This window comes from Pelophylax lessonae (genome assembly GCF_965119305.1).
Source record: "Pelophylax lessonae genome assembly, chromosome: 9".
NCBI classification, from domain to species: domain Eukaryota; kingdom Metazoa; phylum Chordata; class Amphibia; order Anura; family Ranidae; genus Pelophylax; species Pelophylax lessonae.
The window spans coordinates 15,562,448-15,589,551 of NC_138776.1; the positions used below are offsets into that span (position 1 = coordinate 15,562,448).

At 46.1% G+C, this 27,104-nt stretch overlaps 1 protein-coding gene across 1 annotated transcript in view; it reads left to right on the top strand.

The window, feature by feature from the left end:
• The window catches only part of ANKRD2 (ankyrin repeat domain 2), a 79,313-nt gene that overhangs the window by 8,073 nt on the left and 44,136 nt on the right, over positions 1-27,104 (top strand). The window contains exons 2-3 of the mRNA XM_082269269.1: positions 12,799-12,906; positions 25,890-26,051. Coding sequence (XP_082125395.1) covers positions 12,799-12,906; positions 25,890-26,051 — 270 coding nt within the window. The remainder of the gene's footprint in view (positions 1-12,798; positions 12,907-25,889; positions 26,052-27,104) is intronic.

The window sequence follows — 27,104 nt, forward strand, 5'->3', positions numbered from 1 at the left end:
ACCTCTGCATGCAACCCCCCCTTCCACTGCCCTCATCTTCTCCCTCCCTCCTTAACAGCTGTACGATCTTCCACACGTCTTACTTGTGTTGCTATGTTAAGCTGAAGCACCCAGCCGTCTTTAGCACCTCCCTACACACTGTAGGTGGCTCTACCTCTCTCAGGGAGATCATCCAGTGGGGGTGTCGGAATCTGCACTGCACCCAGTGGCGGTTTTAGGCATGGGCGAACGGGGCAGCATTTTTTCATGACACGTGGGGGGGGGGCGCATGACAGTGTTTCCCAACCCCGGGTCGCGCCGCGGACCGGTACCGGTCCGTGGATCAAATGGTACCGGGCCGCCCGAGGAACTTTGAATAATTTCACTGTGGCAGCCGAGCCGAGGCGCAGAGCATTGCTCCCCCCCGAGCCCGCCCATTGTGTGACAATAGCGAATGAAAATTCGCTATTGTCACACTAATCCTCCTCCTGGCCAATCAGGGAGCGGGACCTCCCGCTCCCTGATTGGCCGAAAGGCAAACCCCACGCCATTGGACGAGGAGGAGGCGCCGCGGGAGGACTGAGGAGACGTGGGGAATCCGGGGACTGAACTGAAGAGAAGTGAGGTAAGTGCACGGACGGGTCTCGCGGGGGGAACGCTGGCGCTCTGCATTGAAAGGTGGTACGCTGGCATCTCTACATTGAAAGGGGGCAATGCTGTCGCACTCTGCATTTATTGGGGGCATTGCTGTGGCACTCTGCATTTATTGGGGGCATTGCTGTGGCACTCTGCATTTATTGGGGGGAATGCTGTGGCACTCTGCATTTATTGGGGGCATTGCTGTGGCACTCTGCATTTATTGGGGGCATTGCTGTGGCACTCTGCATTTATTGGGGGCAATGCTGTGGCACTCTGCATTTATTGGGGGCATTGCTGTGGCACTCTGCATTTATTGGGGGCAATGCTGTGGCACTCTGCATTTATTGGGGGCATTGCTGTGGCACTCTGCATTTATTGGGGGCATTGCTGTGGCACTCTGCATTTATTGGGGGCAATGCTGTGGCACTCTGCATTTATTGGGGGCAATGCTGTGGTACTCTGCATGTATTGGGGGCAATGCTGTGGCACTCTACATTTATTGGGGGCATTGCTGTGGCACTCTACATTTATTGGGGGCATTGCTGTGGCACTCTGCATTTATTGGGGGCAATGCTGTGGTACTCTGCATTTATTGGGGGGCAGTGGTGTGGCACTCTGCATTTACTGTTATGTTGTCATGTTATTTTTTTTTTGGGGGGGGGGGGCGCCGGGAGGGAGTCTTGCCCGGGGAGCAATTTAATGTAGAACCGCCACTGACTGCACCCCAGGCACCTACATCTCCCATGTCCCCATCCTGCACTCAGAGGGGGAGGGGGTGCTCAGGAGATCAGATCTGTGGGTGCCATCGGGAGGTAAGCTGTCACCAGTAAACAAAAAAGCCAGACTTTTGTGTTTACGAGAGACAGTGGTGAGCAGGGAGCAGAGGGCCTGAGCCAGAGGTGGTGGAACTGAGTTCCACCAAGTTCCATCTGAAAAAAAGCCCTGACACTGATTTTGCTTCTAATCCCCTTGTGGAGGCGCCATTTGTGGATGGACATTTTATGGTTACACAACCTATCACATTGCTATAATCTTTTTATATGGACTATAAACGGAAAGACCTATGAATAAATGGTTGAGTAACGAATCATCTGAGTTTCCATTATTTCTTATGGGGAAATTGGCTTTGATTTAAGAGTGCCTTAAATTACAAGCATGTTTCCGGAACAAATTATGCTCCCAATCCAAGGTTTTACTGTACCTTCATACAAAACATAAAAGGCATCTGCGCAAAGTATGCTTTCCATTTCTTCATTTATACGCTTTGGAGTTTGTCTTCATGGTTCTAAGGAATCTGAATTCGCTGACCAAGTGATTTTACATGAGCTCACTTTGACTGCTGCTCAACCCAGTAGTCATTGGAATCTGCAGTACCAAGTATCCCGCCCGACGCATTTCGTCCAAAGGGACTTTGTCAAGGGGTCCTTTGGCTATGACACCTGGGTGCAGTTTATAAAGAATAGTGTCTCCAATTGCAGGTGCGTCCAATTTTCATTGAAAGACCACAACCGAAAGTGGTTACGCAGCCATCTTGCCGGAGAATTGGAAGTTGACCTGAGGCCATGTTTGAATAGACCAGGAAGTTGACTAGGAAGTTTTTTTGTTGTCATCTTTATAAACACAGATTCTCAATTGACCCCTATTTATCATTCATGCTTTAGAGGCTGTACTTTTTTCTTACTACTCTAAGTGTTCAGCCTGCATGTTAAAACCATTTGGGCCCATTCAAAATATTATGCTGCGGTAATGTATTATGCACATTGGTGCGATGCAGTGCCATTCAATGACACCCCAATGCACCTTGTTGATGGACCTGTGTTGCAGCACAATGCAATGCACCAATGTGTTGTGTACGGTGCTCTGCCAATAATGCTCCATTTGGATTTGGTGTGTTTTGGTTTATTGGGCAGCCCATTCATATAAATGAAGAATGAACTGCCTTAATGCAACTCACGTTAATATGTAGCTTAACATGTATGTGTTACCGCAATAGTGTGAGAGGCCCCTTAGAGTACCTATAGCTACAGCCAAAACCTATTTCTTTTTTTTTCATTTTCCTTTTTTTCTGCCTTCTCTATCCTATTCTCAGGGGCAGACTGGCAACCTTTCGGCCAAGGGGGTAGGACAAACCAGAGGCCCATGGTGCAGCGACTTGGCCCCTCTCCCACTTTCCCTCACCTCCTCCCACTCTCCACCAATCCTGACCCCCATTCCAAGCTGAAGCCCTGCTCCAGATACTCTCTACTTACCGGCTGAATCCGAGTTCCCGACATGGCCAGCAGGTTGGGGCTGGTCGGGGCAGAAGAGTCTCAAGTGGGGCATGGAACTGGCCTCTGCTCAGACACAGTTTACACCATCCATGCTTGGGGGGGGGGGGGTGGAGGCCTGCGCTTTGTCGTTGTCTTCAACCCGCACTCAGTAGGTCAGCGGCAGGGACTTCTTTACTTTTCTTCACCAGGAATCCCTTAGGCATGTCTAAGGGAGAAGCAATGCAGCCTTTTTACGGGGGATCTGAGCGGTCCAGGGGACAATTGCCCCCCTGCCCCCTGGTCCAATCCCCCCCTGCCTATACTTGTTGATCTTAACACCCAACAGAAACTGAGAAGAAATCTCTCCAAAGTGAGGAAAGACCCATCTTAGACAGCTACAAATAAGGAGATATCGGTTCTAAAGACAAACATTCACAGAAGAGAAGAGGTGCCAGATAACTCAACCCCAGTAGAATGGGAGAGTTGGCTCACAGATCTCTTCTTGAAAATGGGATTTTAAAGGCTGTGAAGTTGTCATTAATAATCATACAACAAGCAGAAAAACACTCTTTAAATAGTCTCCTATGGGTGACAGGCAGCGTGGAGAGAAAGAGAAATCCTCCGTCCAAGTCCTGTGTGTGCTGGGAGCCGCGTCCGGACTATTGAAAGAGGGATTTTCTGCTTGTTCCCCCACTCTATGTGCCCTTGTGGACCTCTGTAGGATGCAAGCCAGGTCCAGTGCCCGTTAATTAGGCCCTACCCTTTCAGGTCTGGCCCCTTTTGGTGTCCATGTGGGGATTACCTCCGGTCCTCTACACTCATCCCCTATGCTATGGAGCGTCTGTCTTAATGTGCCTAGCATACTTGGCAGTGGTTTGACCAAAAGGTCCTTAGAAACAGTTCTTTCAATAAAGTATATGGTCCCTGAAGAAGCTACTATAGAAGCCTAATCGCTCAGCGAAACGCGTAGGACCTACCAGTACCTTGTTTCACCTTATGGACATGGCAATTATATTTCAACTATGGATGTAAAATCAAGTTTTATATATATATCTTGTCTTTATCTTTTATTTGATGAACTCAATAAAGATGTGTTACGTTTTAAGAATATGTTGTCTGATCATTAGTGACGACTTCACAGCCTTTAAAACCCCATTTTCAAGAAGAAGAAATCTGTGAGCCAACTCTCCCATTCTACTGGGGTTGAGTTATCTGGCAGCTCTTCTCTTCTTTGCTCTTGTTTTTTTATGCCATCTTAGGCAGCTATCTGTAACGTTCATGCGTTTTTGTTAGTGGATGGATTTACAGCTGCAGAATTATTACACTCAGTAGCCTTGTAGAGATTCTGTTGAACAACATATCCAACTCTCAGGACTTCATCACAGTGCACAGCCTGTTATGCAATATACATATACTCAATCAGATGTTTAATGGAGGGATAGAATATATGAGAATGTATAGATGAGAGACAGGCAATTGTATGGTGAACACTAAGAGTAGTATTAGGAGAGTTGCAGGTGATGGTAAGCAGATAGGTTCTGATGTCAAATATAGTGCAGATGGTGAGAGGACACAGATGGAGTATACTTAGACAGAGTAACCTAGTGCAAAGATAGTTGAAGGTAGTCCCAAGAGCTAACTGTCTATGCAGATGATAGTAGATAGATAGATACAGATAGTCCTGGTAATTGCAGTAGATGACAGTAGGAGATTGGTTAGTAAGAATCCCCTGTGGGGTACTTATCACTTAGATAGGTTAGTAGTAACAGTGTCCTTAGAGAGAGGTGATCCCGTAGCGAGAAACGGATCAGCAGCGAGGTTCCGGCTTCAGTTCAGCAAAGGGAAATGTCAGCAGCTCCGACTTCACAGGAGAAGGTGCGGTAAACATGTGGTTTGAACGAGCAATGAGTGAGAGAAAGCCGGCGATTGAAATAGCTGCTCATAGCGGCGCTCGGCAATGATGTCATCCGGTCTTAAAGGTGTATGCGTCTCTTGGATAACAAGATGGGACGCAATTTAGTAAGAGAGAAATAGGGAACAAGGGTACCAGAGGTACCAGAACATTACACTATCACCGGAACGAGTGTCCCCATTGAAAGATTTCCCTTCCATTCCTGTTTTGGGTTTTCACACTTTTATGGTGACAGTGGCCTCCAGGCAGAGGAGGACTGGGCCAGGGGGCAGGGGGGCAATTGCCCCCCGGGCCGCTCTGATTTCCTGTAAGGAGACTGCACCGCTTCTGCCACAGACATGCCTAAAGGATTCTTGGTGAAGAGATAGAAAAGACAGATATAAGGAGACAAAAAGACAAAGTAGAACTACAAAAATGAACATTGAATGCTATACATGATGGGATTTTAGAGAACCAGTCCAGAGCAGCCATTCTCAGCCAGAATTCTGTGGAACCCTAAGAGGTTTCTAGAGGTTCCTTGAGCTGAGGCTAATGGAGCTCCCATCTGATGATGCCTGCAGAGTTCCATGCACCAATGCAACTTGGCACAGCCATCAGCATGACATCACTTTAACCGCTTGCCAACCACCCCACGTATATGAACTGCGGGGTGCCCGGCTCCTACAGGCAAAATCACATACGCCTTCTACTTCCGGGATTGTGGTGCGCATGTGCGCCGCCAGCAGCCAGCTCCCACTGTGATTGGACACAGCGGGAGCCAATCAGCGAGCCTGGTGGACCCGATGTCCACTAGCTCCCACCAACTGTTCCCGACAGAGGAAGAACAGCATTCTGCCTATGTGAACAAGGCGGATCACCGTTCTGTGACAAGGGAAGACAGAGATCCTGTGTTTCTGCTAAGCAGCAACACGGATCTCTGCCTTCCCACAGTGCAAGCACCTCCCACACAGTAAGCAAGCACTCCCTGGGGACACAATTAACCCTTTGATTGCTCCTGATGTTAACCCCTTCCCTGCCATTGTCATTATTTTTTTTTTAGCAATAATCACTGTATTGGTGTCACTGGTCCCCAAAAAGTGTCACTTTCGTGTCTGATTTGTCCGAAACAATGTCACAGTCCCGCTATAAGTCGCTAATCTTCGCCATTACTATTATAAATAAATAAATAATCCATAATAATATCCCATGTTTTTTTTTAGACACTATAACATTTGCGCAAACCAATCAACATACGCTTATTGGGATTTCTTTTTACCAAAAATATGTAGCACAATACAAATTGGCCTAAATTGATGAAGAAATTAGATTTTTTACATTTTTTTATTGGATGTGTTTTATAGCAGAAAGTAATATATATTTTTTTTTTTTATTAATTCTTAACCCTATTTTTGTTTATAGCGCAAAAAAATAAAAACCGTGAGGTGATCAAATACCACCAAAAAAAAGCTCTATTTGTGGGAAAAAAAGGACATCAATTTTATTTTGGTACAGCGTCACACGACCGCGCAATTGTTAGTTAAATTAATGCAGTGCCGTATTGCAAAAAAAAAAAAAAATGGCCTGGTCATGAAGGGAGGTAAACCTTTCCAGAGCTGAAGTGGTTAGCTGTCTTTAAGGCCCCTTTCACACTTGTGGGACTTAAAAGTCGCGCGATTTTGCTGCGATTTTACCAGAATTTCTACCCGTGGTTTTGCCTGGACTTGAAGCAATGCCTAGGTCTATGGACCTCAAAATGCATCAAAGTCAGACCAAAGTGGTGCAGGGACTACTTTAAAGTCGTTGCAACTTGAAGTCACACAGATGTGAACAGTACTCATTGGAAACCATGGAGTATGACTTGTCATTCGACTTTGCAGTCCCAAATTGCAGGACAAGTCGCACAAGTGTGAAAGGGGCCTAAAGGTGAAACTCTTACCACCACTGTAAGGGAACATTCTTCTCATTGATCATCCTTGTGAGGGGGGCATTTTTCCCAAAAAAAAAACAATTTTATTATTTTAGCAGGGCTTCTCCAAGACCTGAAAATTACTTCAGCGGTTCCTCTGGGTCAAAAGCATGAGAGAGGCTGGTCTAGAGAGTCATTTAAATTAGAAGAGTCACTCCTAATTTATATTTACCCTAATGAAGGGGACAATGTCTAGCCCCCGAAACACATTGACTTTTACATCTAAGTAATATCTGGTATAAAACCTTACTTTGAACTCTAAGATTTTGGTGTTACTTTTCGATTTCAGATTTAACTATTGTCTCCTTTAACCAGGCCATGGTATATCTAAAAGTAGTTGGTCACATTCAACTGGATTTGTTCTGTACATTTCCCGACACTCACTAGAACTTAAGAAGTGGCTTGGAGAAGCTACGGAACGTCTTCAACATTACAGAACATGTCCAGTTGAATGTGACTAACTACTAATCTTGATTGTGACCACTGTGACAGGAAGTCAGGTAAATTTGTGGGTGTTGTCACAGACGGGAGATACATTTCTGCTTTGTTTAGACAATTCACCAATTACTATAGGGTGTCGGCTGCAGAGGTAGCCAGAAAGGTGTAAGGACGTTGAAAAAGCTTCAGCTGTTCAGGATGAGGCAATTAAGGCCTCTATAAGTTATCCAGAGGATGACTACTGATTGCTGCATCCTGAGGCTTTGTGCGTTAAGGAGAGCAGTGAGCTGAAAGACTTCTGAAGGTGAGATGTTGGACTTTTTCTGTGTGAAAAGAAAACAAAGACTATTGGTTTTCTGCTGTATGACCAGCAGTGTCTGCCCAGCAGTAGGTTGGGACAGACACCATAGGTAGGTTCCTGTGTGTGAAGGTAGACGCCCCAAAGTGGCCAGGATTTATTTTATGTTTGTTTGATTCATGCTGTTTGGATGCTTGCACTTGTTTGAAGAAAATTGGAAGAATAAACCATAGACCGTTGTTTTCAACCACTCCTCAGCTGTCTCTCTGTGTAACGAACCCCCTCCCCAAGGGGTCACCCACACCCGCTACCGAGCTAACCCCTCACACCACACATGTTTGTGAAGGTTCTCATTCATCCAGGATATAGTATATCTAGTAGTAATTGCTCACATTTAATTGAACTTGTTCTGTAAGTTTCCTGACACTCATTAGAAAAGAGGAAGTGGCTTGGAGAAACTACGGAATGTCTTCAACATTACAGAACAAGTCCAGTTGAATGTGACTAACCACTATCTATTGCGACCACTCATGTATGTGAAGGTTCTTATTTATCCAGGTCATGGTATATCTATAGTAGTTGGTCACAATCAACTATACTGTACTTGGTATGCAATGGTGAAGATGTTTCATAGCGTATTCACCACACTTTTTTAGTTATAATAACCCTATACCCCTTACCATACCTCTAATGATATTGGCGTACCTTCCTGACACTCTTTGGAAATGAAGAAGTGGCTCAGAGAAGCTACATAACAACATTACACAGCAAGTCCAGTTGATTGTAACTAACCACAACTAGCTACAGTATACTGAGATCAGTCATGTCTATTGAGGTTCACATGCATCCCAGTCATGGTATATCCAGTTGTACTTCGTCACATCTAACTAGACTTGTTCTAAAGTTTTCCAACACTCTTTAGAACTAAAAAATAAGCTTAGATAAGCTGTGAAACATCTTCAATATTACAGAACAAGATCAGCTGGATGTGACTAACCACTACTGGCTATGTTGGGATCACTCATATCTGTGAAGGTTCTCGTGTATCCAAGTCATGGAATATCTAGTAGTAGTTGGGCACACTCAACTAGACCTGGTATGTAATGTTGAACATGTTTCATTGCTTCTCCAAAACTCTTCTTCAGTTCTAATAAATGTCAGGAACATACCCTGACACTCATTAGAACTGAAGATGTGGCTCGAAGAAGCTACAAAACGTCTTCAACATTACGGAACAAATTCAGTTGAATGAGACTGTAGCGGCCGCCCCGATGGAAAGAGGGGCTTTGCCGCCAGAGATGTTCTCTTCCCCCTAGTGGGAGGGATGCTGTAGAGTAGAGCAGGAACCGCTCTTACCATAGCTAGGGATTTAGCAATCCAAGCTGAAGAGAGATAGAGCTGGCATAGCCTTCTCCCACAAACATGAGATGAAACTCTATGTTGAGAGTCTAAGCAAGAACTGTTTATTGAACTGATACACACACATTATATACACTACCAGGTCAGATGTGATCGCATTAACCTATGCAGATAGATTTGTATACAGAAACAGAATAACCATAAACTAATTATCCAGCCACCTGGCCAGAACAATGTGGGGTCATTAACATCTAACAATGGAACAGGAATACTTAGCACAATACACATTCCATCTCAAAACACAGACAGTATTAGCAGTCTAGAACAGTAAATCTTCACATCTCTATATAAAGACATTGCTGACATTGCAGTACAATACACGTTAGCATCACTTGTAAATACAGACCCCATTTGAAGCAATCCAAACCACCAAGTATCTGATTTTTAAAAACATAGTGACGGTTAGTACCGTCACAGAGACTAACTACTACTATCTATTGTGACAACTGATGTCTGGGAAGGCTTTCATTCATCCAGGTCATGGTATATCTAGTAGTAGTTGGTCACATTCAACTAGACTTGTTATCTAAGCTTCCCAGCACTCATTAGAACTGAAGAAGAAGCTTGGATAAGCTGCAAAACATCTTCAGCATCACAGAACAAGATCAGATGGATGTGACCCACCACTACTGGCTATGTTGTGACCACTCATGTTTGTGAAGATTCTTATGTATCCAGGTCATTGTGTATCTAGTAGTAGCTGGTCACATTCAACTGGACTTGTTCTATACGTTTTCTGACACTCATTAGAACTAATGAAGTGGCTTGGAGAAGCTACTGAACATCTTCATTATTACAAAACATGTCCAGTTAAATATGACTAACTACTACTATCTATGTTATGACCAGTCATGTCTGTGACGGTTCTCATTCATCCAGGTCATGGTATATCTAGTAGTAGTTTATCACATTCACCTGGAATTGGTATGTAATGTTGAACATGTTTCATAGCTTCTACAAAACACTTCTTCATTTCTAATAAATGTCAGGAACATACCCTATAACACACCTCTAAAGATATTGGCAAACCTTACCGACACTCTTTGGAATTGAAGAAGTGGTTGCAGAAGCTAGGGAACAACATTACAGAGGAAGTCTAATTGACTGTAACTAGCAATGCCGCAATCACTCATGCCTGTGAAGGTTCACGTGCATCCTTGTAATGTTATATCTGGTAGTAGCTGGTCACATCCAACTACACCTTTTCTAAAGTTTTCTAACACTTATTAGGACTGAAGAAGACTTATTAGAACTGTTCCCTAGCTTCTCCAACCACTTCTTCAATTCCAAAGAGTGTCGGGAAGGTATGCCAATATCAATAAAGTGGTTAGTTCCCGTCCAGCGACGTAGACCTACGTCGCTGGACTCCTACCCTTGTGGGCGGCACTCGCACACCGCCGGAGGCTCGCTCCCGCTGTATTCAGTCACAGCGGGAGTCGGGCCAGGGGAGGAGCGGCGGCGATCGTCGGGGATCTAGTGTGGAAATCCGCCCGCTTGTGTAAACAAAGCGGGTGGATCTCCTAAGTGACAGGCAGGGCCAGATTGCAGGGTTCAGCATAGCTGAACCTGCGATCTGTCCCTGTGTCACTCAGTCACCTCCCCCCACACACGTCAGTAAGCACCAGGCATACATTAACCCCTCCCTCTCCAATAAAATTAACCCCTTCCCTGCCAGTGTCATTTTTACAGTAACAGTGCATATGTATAGCACTGATTACTGCAGTAATGTCACTGGTACCCCCAAAAAGTGTCAAAAATGTCAGTCAAGGGTCCGATCAGTCTGCCGCAATGTCGCAGTACCGCAAAAAAAATCTCAGATCGCCGCCGTTACGCGTTAAATAAAAACCACCAAAAATGACAGAAATCTTTCCCTTAGTTAGTAAACGCAATAACTTTTGCGCAAACCAATCAAAATATGCTTATTGTGATTTTTTTTTACCAAACATATGTATCAGAAAACAAATTGGCCAAAAATTTTATAAAATTTTGATTTTTAAATTTTTTTGGGGGGAATTTCATATAAAAAAATGTGGAAAATATTGTTATTTTTTCAAAATTGTCGCTCTTTTTTTGTTTATAGCGCAAAAAGTAAAAATCACACAGGTGATCAAATACCACCAAAAGAAAGCTCTGTTTGTGGGAAAAAAAGGACATAAATTTTGTTTGGGTACGGCACCGCACGACCGCGCAATTGTCAGTTAAATTCGCACAGTGCCGAATCGCAAAAAGTGGCCTGGACGTAAGACAGCAAAATCCTCCGGTGGTAAAGTGGTTAATGTTGAAGACGTTTTGTAGCTTCTTCGAGCCACATCTTCAGTTCTCATAAGTTTCAGGGTATGTTATAGGGTATGTTTCTGACATTTATTAGAACTGAAGAAGTGTCTTGGAGAAGCAATGATACCGGTTCAACATTACACTCCAGGTCTAGTTGAGTGTGCCCAACTATTACTAGATATTCCATGATTTGGATACACATAGAACCTTCACATACATGAGTGATCCCAACATTGCCAGTAGTGGTTAGTCACATCCAGCTGTTCTTGTTCTTGATCTTCAGATAAGCTGTGAAACGTCTTCAACATTACAGAACATGATCAGTTAAATGTGACTTACCACTGCCAGCTATGCTGTGACCACTCATTTCTGAGAAGGTTCTCATGTATCCAGGTCATGGTATATCTAGTAGTAATTGGTCACATTCAACTTGACTTGTTCTGTAAGTTTCTTGACACTCATTAGAACTGAGGATGTGAATCAGATAAGTTGAAAAACATCTTTAATATTACAGAACATGTTCACTTGAATGTAACTAACTACCGGTACTACTAGATCTACACTGTAATGGGCTCTCAGAGTACTTTTTGGTCCATAGACCAAATATTATTCAGATGGGTTCTATTAAGAAAGCCATTGAGTGAATTTGAAATACCTGAAAAGTCACAGTGGTGCAGTGCTGTATTTTGGCCTAGGCCAACAAGGCCCAGGCCTAGGGCAGCACTTTGCAGGGGGGGCAGCAAAAAAGCCACCCCCCTCCACCTGAGACTCTATTGGCCACTGGTTGCTAGAACCGCCTCTCTCATCCCCCTCTCTCTCATCCCCCCTCTCTCTCTCTCACTTCCTCTCTCTCTCTCACCTCCTCTCTCTTTCTCTATCATCCTCCTCTCTCTCTCTCTCTCTCTCTCTCTCTCTCACCCCCCTCTCTCATCCCCCTCTATCACCCCCCTCTCTGTCTCATCCCCCCTCTCTCTCATCCCCCCACTCTCTCATCCCCCCTCTCTCTCCCCCTCTCTCTCTCTCTCTCTCACCCCCCCTCTCTCTCCCTCATCCCCCCTCTCTCTCATCCCTCCTCTCTCTTTCTCACCCCCCTCTCTCTCTCTCTCTCATCCCCCCTCTCTCTCTCTCTCATCCCCCCTCTCTCTCTCATCCCCCTCTCTCTTTCATTCCTCCTCTCTCTCTCCCTCCCTCCCTCACCCACTCCCTCTCTCTCTCTCTCTCATACCCCCCTCTCTTTCCCTCCCTCATCCACCCCTCTCTCTCTCTCTCTCTCGCCCCCTCTCACCCCCCCCCCATGAGATCTCAGGGGTTCATGCTGGGACTTGTAGTCCTTCAGTTTTGGATGGATTTACAAGGAGTGGGGAAAATTTACATGGGGGGGGGGCGCCCAATTTTAGTCTTGCCTAGGGCAGCACAAAACCAAAATACACCACTGCAGTGGTGATCCCAAAAAATGAAACTCTGACATATAGAGCCACAGCATCTGATAGCCTGTTTCTCATTTAGCCTTATTATTTATTTTTTTACAATACAAAATTGTGTGGAACTTCTCTGCTGTCTGTTACATCATTTAAAGTCATCAAATGTTTATGCCGGGGAATTTCTGCAATGATACTTATATCATATTTAATCTGTTATTCTTTAGATAAATAAACCTCGATTTAGGAAGATTGGAGTGATCGACATAGACTGCACTGCCATTAATGAGGAGACCATCAAACCCCCAATCAATCGAAATCTGGCCAACTTGAAGGTATTCTTTGTAAATATCATTTAAGTGATGATAGTGTAATGTTTGTGTTTCATGTTGTTATGAATCAAAATTTACACTTAAAGCGGAACTCCAGGAATTATCTTTAAATTATGTCTACACTGGGCCAGCTTGGCTTGATTTATGTATCTTTTTTGTGATATCCAGAGGGCCACTGGGGGTGCTGAAAATCTCGGCACTACATACAACGATAGCAGTGATCTTCCAGGTCCTGTACCAAGCGGCTTGCTCTCTACACACTGACCACAGTGGGTCACTCGCTCAGCACCGCCGCCTTTGATAGAACGCCTTGTATTTTTTAAAATCAATTACATAGTTACATAGTTACATAGTAGTTGAGGTTGAGTAAAGACAATAGTCCATCCAGTTCAACCTGTGTAGGTGTGTGTGACCATAATCATCTCTCATACCCCTGAATGTTCTGATCCTTGAGATGTATGTCCAAGAGTCTTTTGAAAGTAGCCATACTTCCCGCAGAAACCACCTCTTGTGGTAGAGAATTCCACAATCTTGTAGCCCTAACAGTAAAGAACCCCCGCGTTGCCTGAGGTTAAAACGCTTCTCCTCTAATAGCATTGGATGCCCTCACGTCCTCATGCAATCCGTTCGACTGAATAGCTTTTTTTCTATGAGATCACCATTGAGGTATTTGTAAATTGCTATCATGTCCCCTCTCAGGCGTCTCTTCTCCAGGGAGAATAAATTAAGCTATTGTAGACGCTCTTCATAATTAAGGTCCTCCAATCCAATAAATTAGTTAAGTTGCCCTTCTCTGGACTCTCTCCAGCTCCAACACATCCAATAAATACAAGGCTTTCTCTGTTTGGATGAGTGGGGTGGAGGGGTGGTGACATACGATTTTCACCCATTCTTCACACCTCATTCAATCAGAGAAAGCCTTGTATAAATTGAAAAAAAAAAATACAAGACATTCTATGAATGGTGGCAGTGCCAAGAGAGTGACCCCCAGGGCCCAGAAAATTAGGGCCATCACTGTATGAAGGGCAAACTACTACAGTGGTTTTCAGTAACCCAGTGGTTCTCCGAATACCAAACCAAGCTGGAACAATGTAAGTTCAACTTTAAAAACTTGCTAAGCCACCACTATTCCACTTCATTTAGAATTAGTGTTTCATATCACAAAGTTACAACAACTACAGCTTAATGGATCCAGCATACAAAATGTCACTAAATCTTCCATATGCTCACTTCCCCAATCCATGATTGGTCACCCAAGTTTGGTTTGGCTGACCCCCAAGGGTGCCTTAATGGACATGGAGGTGACTTATACCTAAAACTATATAGCTTCTGAGAAACCAGGATTCCTCCCAACGGGACTACTGCCATACAGCCCCTCCTCCCCCATTACTCAACCATTCCACAATTCCTCCCTAAACAATTTTACCGAACCATGTCTACATAACCCCCAACTCCCTTCCCGATGTTATTTCACTGCCACCCTTTCCTATTACCCTCAGTAACTTCCCATCTTAGCCCTGAGAGTTCATTCCGTTACATTGTTAACTGATTCCGTATACATCCCCATTATGAAATGTTACTTTTTACCTTCCCAAAAAAATAAAAATACCAACTGGATGTAACCGGTACAGGCAGGTTTCTAGACCATCTGACACTAGATATGGATGTCAATCATAGGAACGACTTGTGTAATTTTGGCAACAGTGTTTCAACATTATTGGAGCACTAGAACTATACTTTATGGAATGTCATATACATCTGTATTTCCTGTCTATAGTCTATCTTTGAGTAATGTACCAAGATTTCTCTACTTTGTCTGAGACATTTCTTTATTCGCCTTTGATTGTACCTGAGATTAAGTCCTAAATCAGGGGTCTGCAAAATTTCTAAACAAAGGGCCAGTTTACTTTCCTTTAGACTTTAGGGGGGCCGGACTGCTCCGTGAGAGTAGAAAATGCCCAAGCTTCAGTGGGAGTAAATGCCCCAGGCTTGATGGTCAATGGGAGTAGGAGTAATAATGCCCCACGGCTGCTATTAGTGGGAGGAATAGTGCCCCATGGTTGGTGTCAGTTGGAGGAATAGTGCCCCATGACTGGTGTCAGTGGGAGGAATAGTGCCCCATCATTGGTATCAGTGGGAGGAATAGTGCCCCATCACTGGTGTCATTGGGAAGAACGATGCCCTATTGTTGGTGTTAATCGGAGGAATAGTGCCCCATCATTGGTATCAGTGGGAGGAATAGTGCCCCATCATTAGTGTCAGTGGGAGGAATAGTGCCCCATCACTGGTGTCAGTGGGAAGAACAGTGCCCTATTGTTTGTGTTAGTGGAAGGAATAGTGCCCCATCACTGATGTCAGTGGGAGGAAGAACAGTGCCCTATTGTTGGTGTCAGTGGGAGGAATAGTGCCCCATGACTGGTGTTAGTGGGAGGAATAGTGCCCCATCATTGGTATCACTGGGAGGAATAGTGCCCCAAAAAGAGAAAGACCGCACTCAGAGATGTTAAATGAAAATCAATAGGACTCCTTTATTCTCCATAAATACAGCAGACCTAAAGGGGGCCAGACTGTGGCCATTGGGAGAAAAAAATGTCCCAGTGTCAGTGGGAGTAAACAATGCCACATATTTAGAGGGAGGGATACCGCCCCATTACTGGTGTCATTGGAAAGAATAGTGCCCCATCATTTGTGTCATTGGAAGGAATAGTGCCCCATCATTGGTGTCATTGTAAGGAATAGTGCTCCATCATTGGTATCAGTGGGAGGAATAGTGCCCCATCATTGGTGTCAGTGGGAGGAATAGTGCTCCATCACTGGTGTCAGTGGGAAGAATAGTGCCCTAATGTTGATGTTAGTGGGAGGAAAAGTGCCCTATTGTTGGTGTTGGTGGGAGGAATAGTGCCCTATGGTTGGTGTCAGTGGGAGGAATAGTGCCCCATGACTGGTGTCAGTGGGAGGAATAGTGCCCCATCATTGGTATCAGTGGGAGGAATAGTGCCCCATCACTGGTGTCATTGGGAAGAACGATGCCCTATTGTTGGTGTTAATCGGAGGAATAGTGCCCCATCATTGGGATCAGTGGGAGGAATAGTGCCCCATCACTGGTGTCAGTGGGAAGAACAGTGCCCTATTGTTGGTGTCAGTGGGAGGAATAGTGCCCCATGACTGGTGTCAGTGGGAGGAATAGTGCCCCATCATTGGTATCAGTGGGAGGAATAGTGCCCCATCATTGGTGTCAGTGGGAGGAATAGTGCTCCATCACTGGTGTCAGTGGGAAGAATAGTGCCCTAATGTTGATGTTAGTGGGAGGAATAGTGCCCCATTGTTGGTGTTGGTGGGAGGAATAGTGCCCTTTGGTTGGTGTCAGTGGGAGGAATAGTACCCAATCACTGGTGTCAGTGGGAAGAATAGCGCCCTATTGTTGGTGTTAGTGGGAGGAATAGTGCCCCGTGGTTGGTGACAGTGGGAGGAATAGCACCCCATTGTTGGTGTCAATGGGAAGAATAGTGTTCCATCATTGGTATCAGTGGAAGGAAAACTGCCCCATGGTGGATGTCAGTGGGAGGAACAGCACCCCATTGTCGGCATCAGTTGGAAGAGTAGTGACCCATCGTCAGTGTCAATGGGAAGAATAGTGACCCATCGTTGGAGTTAGTGGGAGGAATAGTGGCCCATCGTTGGAGTCGGAGGTATAGTGCCCCATCGTTGTAGTCAGTCGGGAGGTATAGTGGTGCCCCATCATTGGTGTCAGTGGGAGGAATAGTGCCCCAATGATGGTGTCAGTGGGAGGAGAAGTGCTCCAAGGGCCAGATGAAGGCAACCAAAGGGCCATTGTTTGGAGGCTGCTGTACTAAATACATTTTTTTTGTAACAATGGCTCTAGAAGAGGGCTACTTTACTCAAACTACAGCTTACACAGGACTTGGTTATCTCATCCCCAGCAGCTAAATGTAGTGCTGGGGGAGCAAAGATAAGGTGAGTACAGGCTGCTAACCTGTTTTTTTGCCCTGTTTGGGCTAACCACAGGTTGACTTAAATATAATCACATATAGCAATGATAGGCAACCTGCATTTTAACCTTCAGCAGTTTCGCATATTTAGCCTAATAAAAAATGATTTTCTTTTAAGGTTGTGTAGCGGGGTCTTCCATTATACAAGTTCTAAAAGACTGCTGCTTGACATTTGAGAGGAACTCGGCTCCATCTAGTGGCCAAAAGGACACATTGCAGCGGCTATGGAATGTCTTTTGATGTTATTTTCCTTTCAGGAAGTTGAGCAGTCTTCATCGCCCATAGTGCTTTGAGAATACCAGGGTGCACTGCTGCACCGCACAGCCTTCTGGGGGAAGCTTTATAAAGGAAGGGAGGAGCCAGGCTCACTCTCTTGGGAAAGACACAGTGAGACAAGCAGGATGCCAGTGCTGTGGGCTGATGCTGTATGCTAGGCCGAAACTCCTGGGCCTTAAGTGACTAAGTTGCAGTGTTTCATCTCCAGTAGAGGATCCCTCCTGGAGGTCCCATCGATGTTCTACAGAGACCAGACTCATCCACCCCAAATACCTAGCGCGGCTGGTGACAGAGGCCGGAGACTGAGACAGCAGCGGAGGCTTCCTGGGAGACAGTCCTGTTGGTGAGAGGGCACCTGCCCAAAAACTGACTCTATCTATCAAAGAAGTAACTTTAGTCAGGATTAGCCTTAGAGTAGTAGAAGGCAATATACCAGGTGGCCCAGTACATCTCTCACAGAAGTTTTACCGGCAATCCTGCACAGACACCCCGCGGTGATTACTAACTGTTTGCTGCCATTCTCTCTATTGATCACCCATCCTCAATGTGGATTACAAATTGCGAGTGCACCAACGTTGCTAGCGAAGATATAGAGAAGAAACAGCGGACTCAGATAGGTCTGACATTCTGATACTGTGTCTAACTGAATGCTGAGCCTTATCTCCAAAAGTATAATAGTGATTAAGATGGCGGTCCTATAGGCTCTGAGACATTTCCTGAAACAATTAATGTGCCCTTGAGGAGTGATATCACAGTATTTATCTTATCTTTGATTAATTAATTAGTATATCCTTTTACAAAGTCATATTTTACTGTATCGAAACTGTTTATTTGATTCACAGTAAATAACTTTCCTGTTTAAAAGCAAGCTTGTGTGTGGTCACCTTGTATTACCCAGAAGGACTGCAGCTGGAGAGAGGTAACAGGTCATTATTATTTATTGAAGTGTTATATTCCAATCTGTGTAGCCATTTGGTATTCCAGTCCTATTCTGGGTCAGTTGTGCCTAGGGAGGGTTCGAGCCAATTCTGTGGGTTGTTAGGCAGGACTTAGACCCAATAATCTAATCAGCAGCTCCTGCGGGGGTGGTGCTACACGTGGGGGCTCGTCCGGGATGATCTACAGTCCTGCAACACAACCCTCTCAGCCACAGAATCCCCCTCAACGCAGAAATGGATCCTACCGCTGCAGCCGAGTGGTGCAGGGAAGAGAATGTCGTAGTGGAAAATGGCCTGGTGGTTGAAATCAAGGGAGAGGTCTGGACTGAGGAAAAACTCCTCCCAGTTTTAAGGGCACTGTCCACAGACAGGAAATTCTGGGTGACTGACATAAAGACAGACACCACCGTTCCACACACGTATGCATTGTGTGAGTGGAGGAAGGGGGTCCCTGATTACTTTAAGGGAACCAGTGTAAAGACTACTGACCAAACAGAACTTTTCTTAATACATCCAGAAGTCCTTACTGAAGGTCCCTCATCCACCACTCCTGGGGGATCCAGCAAAGAAAAAGGTGTCCAAGAAGGGAGTCCAGAGTCACCACCTTTGTCTACCTTTAGCTCAGAACTGTGTGCTGTTCTCGGGGAAATCGTAGCAAAATGTAGTAAGGACTCCCCAAACTATCTGATGACTGAATATAGGAAGCTCAGGACATTCTCTGGGAAACAGCCTGTGCCTTCGACAGAAGATGGGTTTGAAGAGTGGTTAGATACCGCCACTCAGGCTTTGGAAGAGTGGGAGGTACCAGAACAGCACAAGAAACAGAGAATCACAGAAAGTTTAAAGGGACCTGCACTAGAGGCCGTACGTAATCTCAAGCTAAGCAAAAAGAACTGTACTGCACAGGATTATCTAGACATTCTACAAGATGTATTTGGTCGGACGGAGAACGTGGCTGAACTTCTTTACCAGTTAGACCACTGTTACCAAGAAGAGGAAGAGAAGTTGTCCGAATTTATTAGACGCCTAGATAAGATCATCCACCAGATCTTGATAAAGAAAGGGATAGACCCCCGGAAGGTAGATGAGACTCGTGCACGGCAGGTGCTGAGAGGGGCTCAACCCTTAGATCCCATTGCCATACTGTTGCGAACTCGCCAAGATGGTGGCATTCTGGAATACCCTGACCTGATCCGAATGGTCAGAGAAGAAGAGGTCATGTTAGACAACAAAAGGAAGAGTCGGCAGTTTGACTCAACTGCTCGTGTCAGAGTGATAAGTGCAAAAGAAAGTGACTCGCAAGTTGAACTCCTAAAGACCCAGGTGTCCCAGTTGATAGAAATGGTGTCCATCCTGACTAGTCAGGCATCTACTCTACCTGATGGGAACGTGTCAGAGAAGCCGGATAAACCTTCTAACCTTAGAGTAGACCCGGAACCGAGACCTAGGAGATCGCTAACTTGTTTCAACTGTGGGGGAGTAGGACATGTTAGAGGAGTATGTCCCAGCCCAGGAAATGTCGCCTCAGAACCTCGCAAGCCAGCGGAAAAACTTCAGAGGGCACCCGTGAAGGAGTCGACCGGGTGCCCGCCAGTTTCAAGGGAATCCAAGAGACTCAATGATTCAGGGAATCTGAGTCAGGGAGTCAGATCCAGGTACAACGCCCCTAGTTCTATACTCCAGGCTACTGAGAGAAGGAAAATCAATGCACACCAGGCCCAGAGGGGACTGAAGTCCAGAAGAAAAAAAAAGAAAAGAGCCTGGGTGCAGAGAACTGAATCAGACAACAAGGCCACTTCAAGAGAATTCCCAACTAACTTGGTCGGGCCTTCCCCTGTAGTCTCTGTCCAGGTAGAAGGAATTTACACAAGAGCCCTCCTTGACACTGGGGCCCAAGTGACTCTTCTGTATAGAGACTTCTATGATAAACACCTTACCCATCTACCTCTGCAGAAGTTGGAAGATCTGGAGATATGGGGTATCGGGACTCAAAGTTTTCCCTATGACGGGTATCTGCCAATCAAGTTGACCTTTGACCCATCAGTGGCTGGTGAAGCTGAAACCTTCGACACCCTAGCGGTGGTCTGTCCTCGTCCGCCAGGGGCCAACAAAAGCTCTCTCATCGTAGGGACCAACACTGACCTAGTAAGGCGCCTCCTGACACAACTGGTCCAGGGACAGGATGCTCCAGCGCCAAGGATTCACCCCATGCTACGGCAGGCCTATCAACGATTAGTATTGGAGCAAGAGACTCCTGCAGAAGGAGTTGGAAGACTCTGGAAGTTGGACAGAACGGAAAAGGTCTTGCAGCCAGGAGAGGTGGCTTGTCTGAAAGCTTCCGTTAAACTCACATGGAAACAGCCGGGCCCTTTTATCATCTTTGAATCAGGTCCACAGGAAGAGGAGAGAGGGATAGAAGTAATCCCTGAAGTGATCCCTTTGAAGGTGTTACAGAAAAACCATGGAAGGGTTTTAGTGAGTGTCAGAAACACCTCTACTACACCGGTGAAGGTACCGGCCAGAGTGCTGTTGGGCCAAGTTAACCCGGCTACCCCAGTTGTCCCATCTGATCTTAAAGAGAAGGGAAGGGGTGAAGATGTTATAGAAGAGCTCTGCTCTGGAAACGCTGCCCTCCCACCAGAATGGGTGAAGAGGGCCAAGGCACAACTTGCTGGATGGCGAGGAATATTTTCTAGGGATGAGTTCGACGTGGGATGCGCCAGGAGTGCCACTCATAAGATCCGCCTGAGTGAGGACAAACCTTTCCGAGAAAGAGTCCGGCGAGTTCCCTTAGGTGACTTAGAAGATCTACGTCAGCAGCTGGCGGAACTCAAGAAGACTGGGGTTATTCGAGAATCCAGGAGCCCATATGCTTCTCCGATAGTGGTAGTCCGGAAGAAAAACGGATCTCTGAGGCTTTGTATCGACTACCGAACACTGAACAGAAGAACTATCCCAGACCAGTATACCACTCCTCGAATCGAAGACGCCCTACAGAGCCTGTCAGGGGCGAAGTGGTTCAGTGTGATGGACTTAAAGAGTGGGTATTATCAGATCCCCATGCACCCTGAAGATCGGGAGAAGACAGCCTTCATCACCCCTGTGGGGTTCTTTGAGTTCAATCGCATGCCTCAGGGATTGTCAGGGGCCCCTGCTACCTTCCAAAGGCTGATGGAAAGGACCGTTGGAGATATGAATTTGATAGAGGTACTGGTATACTTGGATGATGTTATCGTGTTTGGCAGAACTTTGGAAGAACACGAGGAGAGGTTGGAAAAGGTCCTGAAGAGGCTACATGAAGAAGGCCTGAAACTTTCTCCTGAGAAGTGCCAATTCTATCAGTCCTCGGTCCATTACCTGGGCCACATCGTGTCTGAAGAAGGGGTGGCCACCGACCCGGACAAGCTGGATGCTGTCGCCTCCTGGCCGAGACCTACAAATGTGACCGAACTTCGGTCGTTCCTGGGTTTTTGCTCCTATTACAGGAGGTTTGTAGAGGGGTTCGCCAAGATTGCCCGACCCCTCAATGAGTTACTAAAGAACGAAGAAGATGACGTTCCTGAACTGGTCAAGCCAATGAAGTCCACCATGGGACCCCGGAAGGCCAAGGAGTCCATCCAGGATCAGTGGACCCCAGAATGTGAAGGGGCTTTCATTCAGTTGAAAAAGAATCTAACCACTGCCCCTGTGTTGGCCTACGCAGACCCCACGAAACCATATGAACTACATGTCGATGCCAGCCGAGATGGGCTGGGTGGGGTACTCTACCAGGAACATGGGGGCCACCTGCGACCCGTAGCCTACGTGAGCAGGAGTCTACTACCTGCTGAAAGGAATTATCCTACCCACAAACTTGAATTCCTGGCCTTAAAGTGGGCAGTGGTCGACAAACTGAAAGATTACCTGTACGGAGCTGAATTCATTGTCAAGACGGATAATAATCCCCTTACCTATCTGTTGACTACAGCTAAGCTGGATGCAACAGGACACAGATGGTTGGCTGCCCTCTCTAGCTTCAACTTCAGCCTGAAGTATCGGCCAGGAATCGGGAACAGGGATGCAGATGCCCTATCCAGAAGGTTGCATGCACCACACGAACCTGATGAAGAATGGACCCATTTGGCTCCAGAAGGGGTGCGTGCCCTATATCAGGGAACTGAACTTCGATCCAGAGGAGGATCAAGAGCCGAAGAGATTGGGGTTTCGGCTGTCGGAGTACCCAAATACTATTGCAGGGTGACCCAGGTTGAAGGGGAAGATTTACCCCGGCTGTCCAAAAGGGACTTGAGGAAGGAGCAGCTGGAAGACCCTCTGGGAAAACTTCTTTTGGAAGCCTTGGAGATCCAGCGCCCTGAGTTGCTTCTCACCGACTCTCCTCAGGGGGCCCGTCTGTTGCATAGAGAGTGGACCCGGTTACAGATCCGAGAAGGGGTGGCCTACCGAAGAGGCCCATCTGAAGATCTGGAGGAGAAGTGGCAACTGTTCTTACCAGCTAAATACAGGGAGAGAGTTCTGGCTGCTCTTCATGATAATCATGGCCATCTGGGACCTGAAAGAACTTTTCAGCTTGTCAGAGACAGGTTCTACTGGCCCTGTATGAGGGCCGAAGTTGAAGGATACTGTCATTCTTGTGTCCGATGTATACAAAGGAAGACTCTGCCACGTCAAGCAGCCCCAATGGGCCATCTGCAAAGCCAGGGACCCATGGAACTGGTGTGCATTGATTTCCTTTGCCTAGAGCCTGATCTGAGTGGCCAAGGGAATGTCCTTGTGGTAACAGACCATTTTACCAGATACGCCCAAGCATTCCCAACAAGGGATCAGAAGGCCTCTACAGTAGCCAAAGTTCTTGTAGAAAAGTTCTTTGTACACTATGGGTTACCACAACGCCTCCATTCAGATCAGGGAAGAGACTTTGAAAGCAGACTGATCAAGAGACTGTTAGATCTGTTAGGCATCCAAAAGACTAGAACTACTCCCTACCATCCACAAGGGGATGCCCAGCCGGAACGATTTAACAGGACTCTTTTGGACATGTTGGGGACTTTAAGCTCAGAGAAGAAACAGCATTGGGGCAAACATGTAGCTGCCATTGTGCATGCCTACAACAGTACTGTCAGTGATGCTACTGGATATTCCCCTTATCGTCTAATGTTTGGACGAGAGGCTCGATTGCCAGTGGATTTGGCCTTTGGCATCTCGCCCGATCACACCTCTTCAGCATCGCACAAGGGATATGTGGACCGACTGCGGAAGAGTCTGAAATCGGCCTATGATAAAGCTCAGGCCACATCTGATCAACGTGGACTGAGGAATAAAAGGAATTTCGACTTAAAAGTTCGGATCCAAGACTTGCAACCAGGGGACAGGGTATTGTTGAGGAACTTGGGTGTCCCGGGAAAACACAAGTTGGCAGACCGCTGGAAGTCCCAACCTTATGTTATCTGCAAGCAACTACCAAACCTCCCTGTGTATCAAATTCGGCCTGAAGGAAGTGTGGGTCCATTGAAGACTTGGCATAGGAACCATTTACTGCCTCTCTCTGAAGCAGTTCGCATGCCTCCTGTCGTAGATTCGCCAGAGACCCCTTCGACCTCTCGCCTGTCCAGACCAGTCACCAGATCTCAGTCGACACTCCCAGATGTGAGGGAGGGAAATTCTCCATCTGAAGATCTGGAAGATGAAGAGGAGGTACCTGACTGGATGTGGTCGTCTCAGTTACCAGAACCCACACCTGCCTCCCTGTCTTCATCCGAATTGGCTGACAGAGGAACCCTTCGGGCGGAAGCCCCCGAATTCATACCTTTCCACATGCTTCCAGAAGAAGTAGTTGATGATGAAGATCCTGAGGAGGAGGTTGCACCTTCCTCTGAAGAAGAACTGACCGCTCTTGAAGCATCAGATTCCTGTGTGTTGGAACATGAGGAGGAGGACATTGAAGAATCCCCAGAAGTGGCTGGTCCTAGTACCTCTGAGATCGTGCATCCCAAAGAACAGAGGGAAAGAAGAGTCATTCACCCGCCCAAAAGACTGACCTATGACCAATTGGGTGAATGCTCAGAAGAGGCTATCTTTACTTCCAAACGAACTCTTGATCAGCCTAGTTCTTCCACCGCAGATTTGGTGGAGGACAACCCTAGCTCACCCCCAGGCACATCTGTACAAGCCACTCAAGTGTCAGGGGTCTGTGAACAGAATTACCTTCCCTCCCCTGACAATTGGTGGGAGGTTCCTATGTCGAACCTGTGTTGTAATATGCAGTTGTTAAGTTTGAACTCTGCTTATGAAAAGGAAGATGATTCCCTGTTATGCATATGTTAATGTTTTTTTTGTGTACTGCCAACATATGCACTGGAGTACATGCTGTTGTCCTCTTTGGGGACCAAAGTTTCTCAAGTGGGGGGAGTGTGTAGCGGGGTCTTCCATTATACAAGTTCTAAAAGACTGCTGCTTGACATTTGAGAGGAACTCGGCTCCATCTAGTGGCCAAAAGGACACATTGCAGCGGCTATGGAATGTCTTTTGATGTTATTTTCCTTTCAGGAAGTTGAGCAGTCTTCATCGCCCATAGTGCTTTGAGAATACCAGGGTGCACTGCTGCACCGCACAGCCTTCTGGGGGAAGCTTTATAAAGGAAGGGAGGAGCCAGGCTCACTCTCTTGGGAAAGACACAGTGAGACAAGCAGGATGCCAGTGCTGTGGGCTGATGCTGTATGCTAGGCCGAAACTCCTGGGCCTTAAGTGACTAAGTTGCAGTGTTTCATCTCCAGTAGAGGATCCCTCCTGGAGGTCCCATCGATGTTCTACAGAGACCAGACTCATCCACCCCAAATACCTAGCGCGGCTGGTGACAGAGGCCGGAGACTGAGACAGCAGCGGAGGCTTCCTGGGAGACAGTCCTGTTGGTGAGAGGGCACCTGCCCAAAAACTGACTCTATCTATCAAAGAAGTAACTTTAGTCAGGATTAGCCTTAGAGTAGTAGAAGGCAATATACCAGGTGGCCCAGTACATCTCTCACAGAAGTTTTACCGGCAATCCTGCACAGACACCCCGCGGTGATTACTAACTGTTTGCTGCCATTCTCTCTATTGATCACCCATCCTCAATGTGGATTACAAATTGCGAGTGCACCAACGTTGCTAGCGAAGATATAGAGAAGAAACAGCGGACTCAGATAGGTCTGACATTCTGATACTGTGTCTAACTGAATGCTGAGCCTTATCTCCAAAAGTATAATAGTGATTAAGATGGCGGTCCTATAGGCTCTGAGACATTTCCTGAAACAATTAATGTGCCCTTGAGGAGTGATATCACAGTATTTATCTTATCTTTGATTAATTAATTAGTATATCCTTTTACAAAGTCATATTTTACTGTATCGAAACTGTTTATTTGATTCACAGTAAATAACTTTCCTGTTTAAAAGCAAGCTTGTGTGTGGTCACCTTGTATTACCCAGAAGGACTGCAGCTGGAGAGAGGTAACAGGTCATTATTATTTATTGAAGTGTTATATTCCAATCTGTGTAGCCATTTGGTATTCCAGTCCTATTCTGGGTCAGTTGTGCCTAGGGAGGGTTCGAGCCAATTCTGTGGGTTGTTAGGCAGGACTTAGACCCAATAATCTAATCAGCAGCTCCTGCGGGGGTGGTGCTACAGTTGCTATAGATGACTTCACTCTGCCCATTGCCTTTATTCCTATGAAATCTGAACCTGGATGTATTATTCGAAAATGTATTCTTACAGACATTTACATCTGCAGGGTGAAGATCGAGTGAGAAAGACATCAGTGGACTTAAGAAAGGAAATTATCGACACTGGCGGAATCCAGAATTTCATTGAAATACGCAAAAGAAGACAGGAGAGAAAGAAAAAGAAGTCCCTGGTGGTGGCACCAGAACCGGAACCTGAAGTGGAAGAGATTGTAAGTCTATTAGCAGGGGCGTCACAAGGGGGGGTGCGGAGGGGGCGGACCCTACCAGGGTTTCTACCGGGGGGGGAGGGTGACACCCAGGCCCGGATTGGCCAATCGGGAGAATTCAGGACTGTTTGCTTATTAGTGCACTCTCCTCTTCTCATCTTACAAAAGGAAAGATAAAGTGTATGGGGGGGGGGAATATTAAGGGTCGACTTTCAAGTTATTGATGAAAGACCCTACAAAAGGCCAGTGTGGAGATTACATTATTTTCTTGGGGAAGTACAAGGCAACCTTATACATCTTATACATCAAAATTAGACAGAACAAGCCTAGTTTTTTAGCCTACTACCAACCCTATATAATACAACTCAGAGAAGCCTTTCTCAACTTTTTTAACATAAAGGTGCCCTTGAATTATGCTCTTTACATTGGTGGTCAGTGGGAAGAATGTTCCTTACATTGGTGGTCAGTGGGAAGAATGTTCCTTACATTGGTGATCAGTGGGAAGCATGCCCCCTTACATTGGTGGTCAGTGGGAAGAATGTTCCTTACATTGGAGGTCAGTGGGAAGAATGCTCCTCACATTGGTGGTCAGTAGGAAGAATGTTCCTTACATTGGTGGTCAGGGGGAAGAATGCGCCTCACATTGGTGATCAGTGGGACGAATGCTCCTTACATTGGTGATCAGTGGGAAGAATGCCCCTTACATTGGTGGTCAGGGGGAAGAATGCTCCTTACATTGTTAGTCAGTGGGAAGAATGTCCCTTACATTGGTGATCAGTGGGAAGAATACCCCTTACATTGGTGGTCAGGGGGAAGAATGCGCCTCACATTGGTGATCAGTGGGAAGAATGCTCCTTACATTGGTGGTCAGTGGGAAGAATGCTCCTTACATTGGTGGTCAGTGGGAAGAACGCTCCTTACTTTGGTGATCAGTGGGAAGAATGCTCCTTACATTGGTGGCCAGACAGAAGAATGTTACTTACATTGGTGGTCAGTGGGAAGAATGCTCCTTACATTGGTAGTCAGTGGGAAGAATATTTCCTTACATTGGTTCTC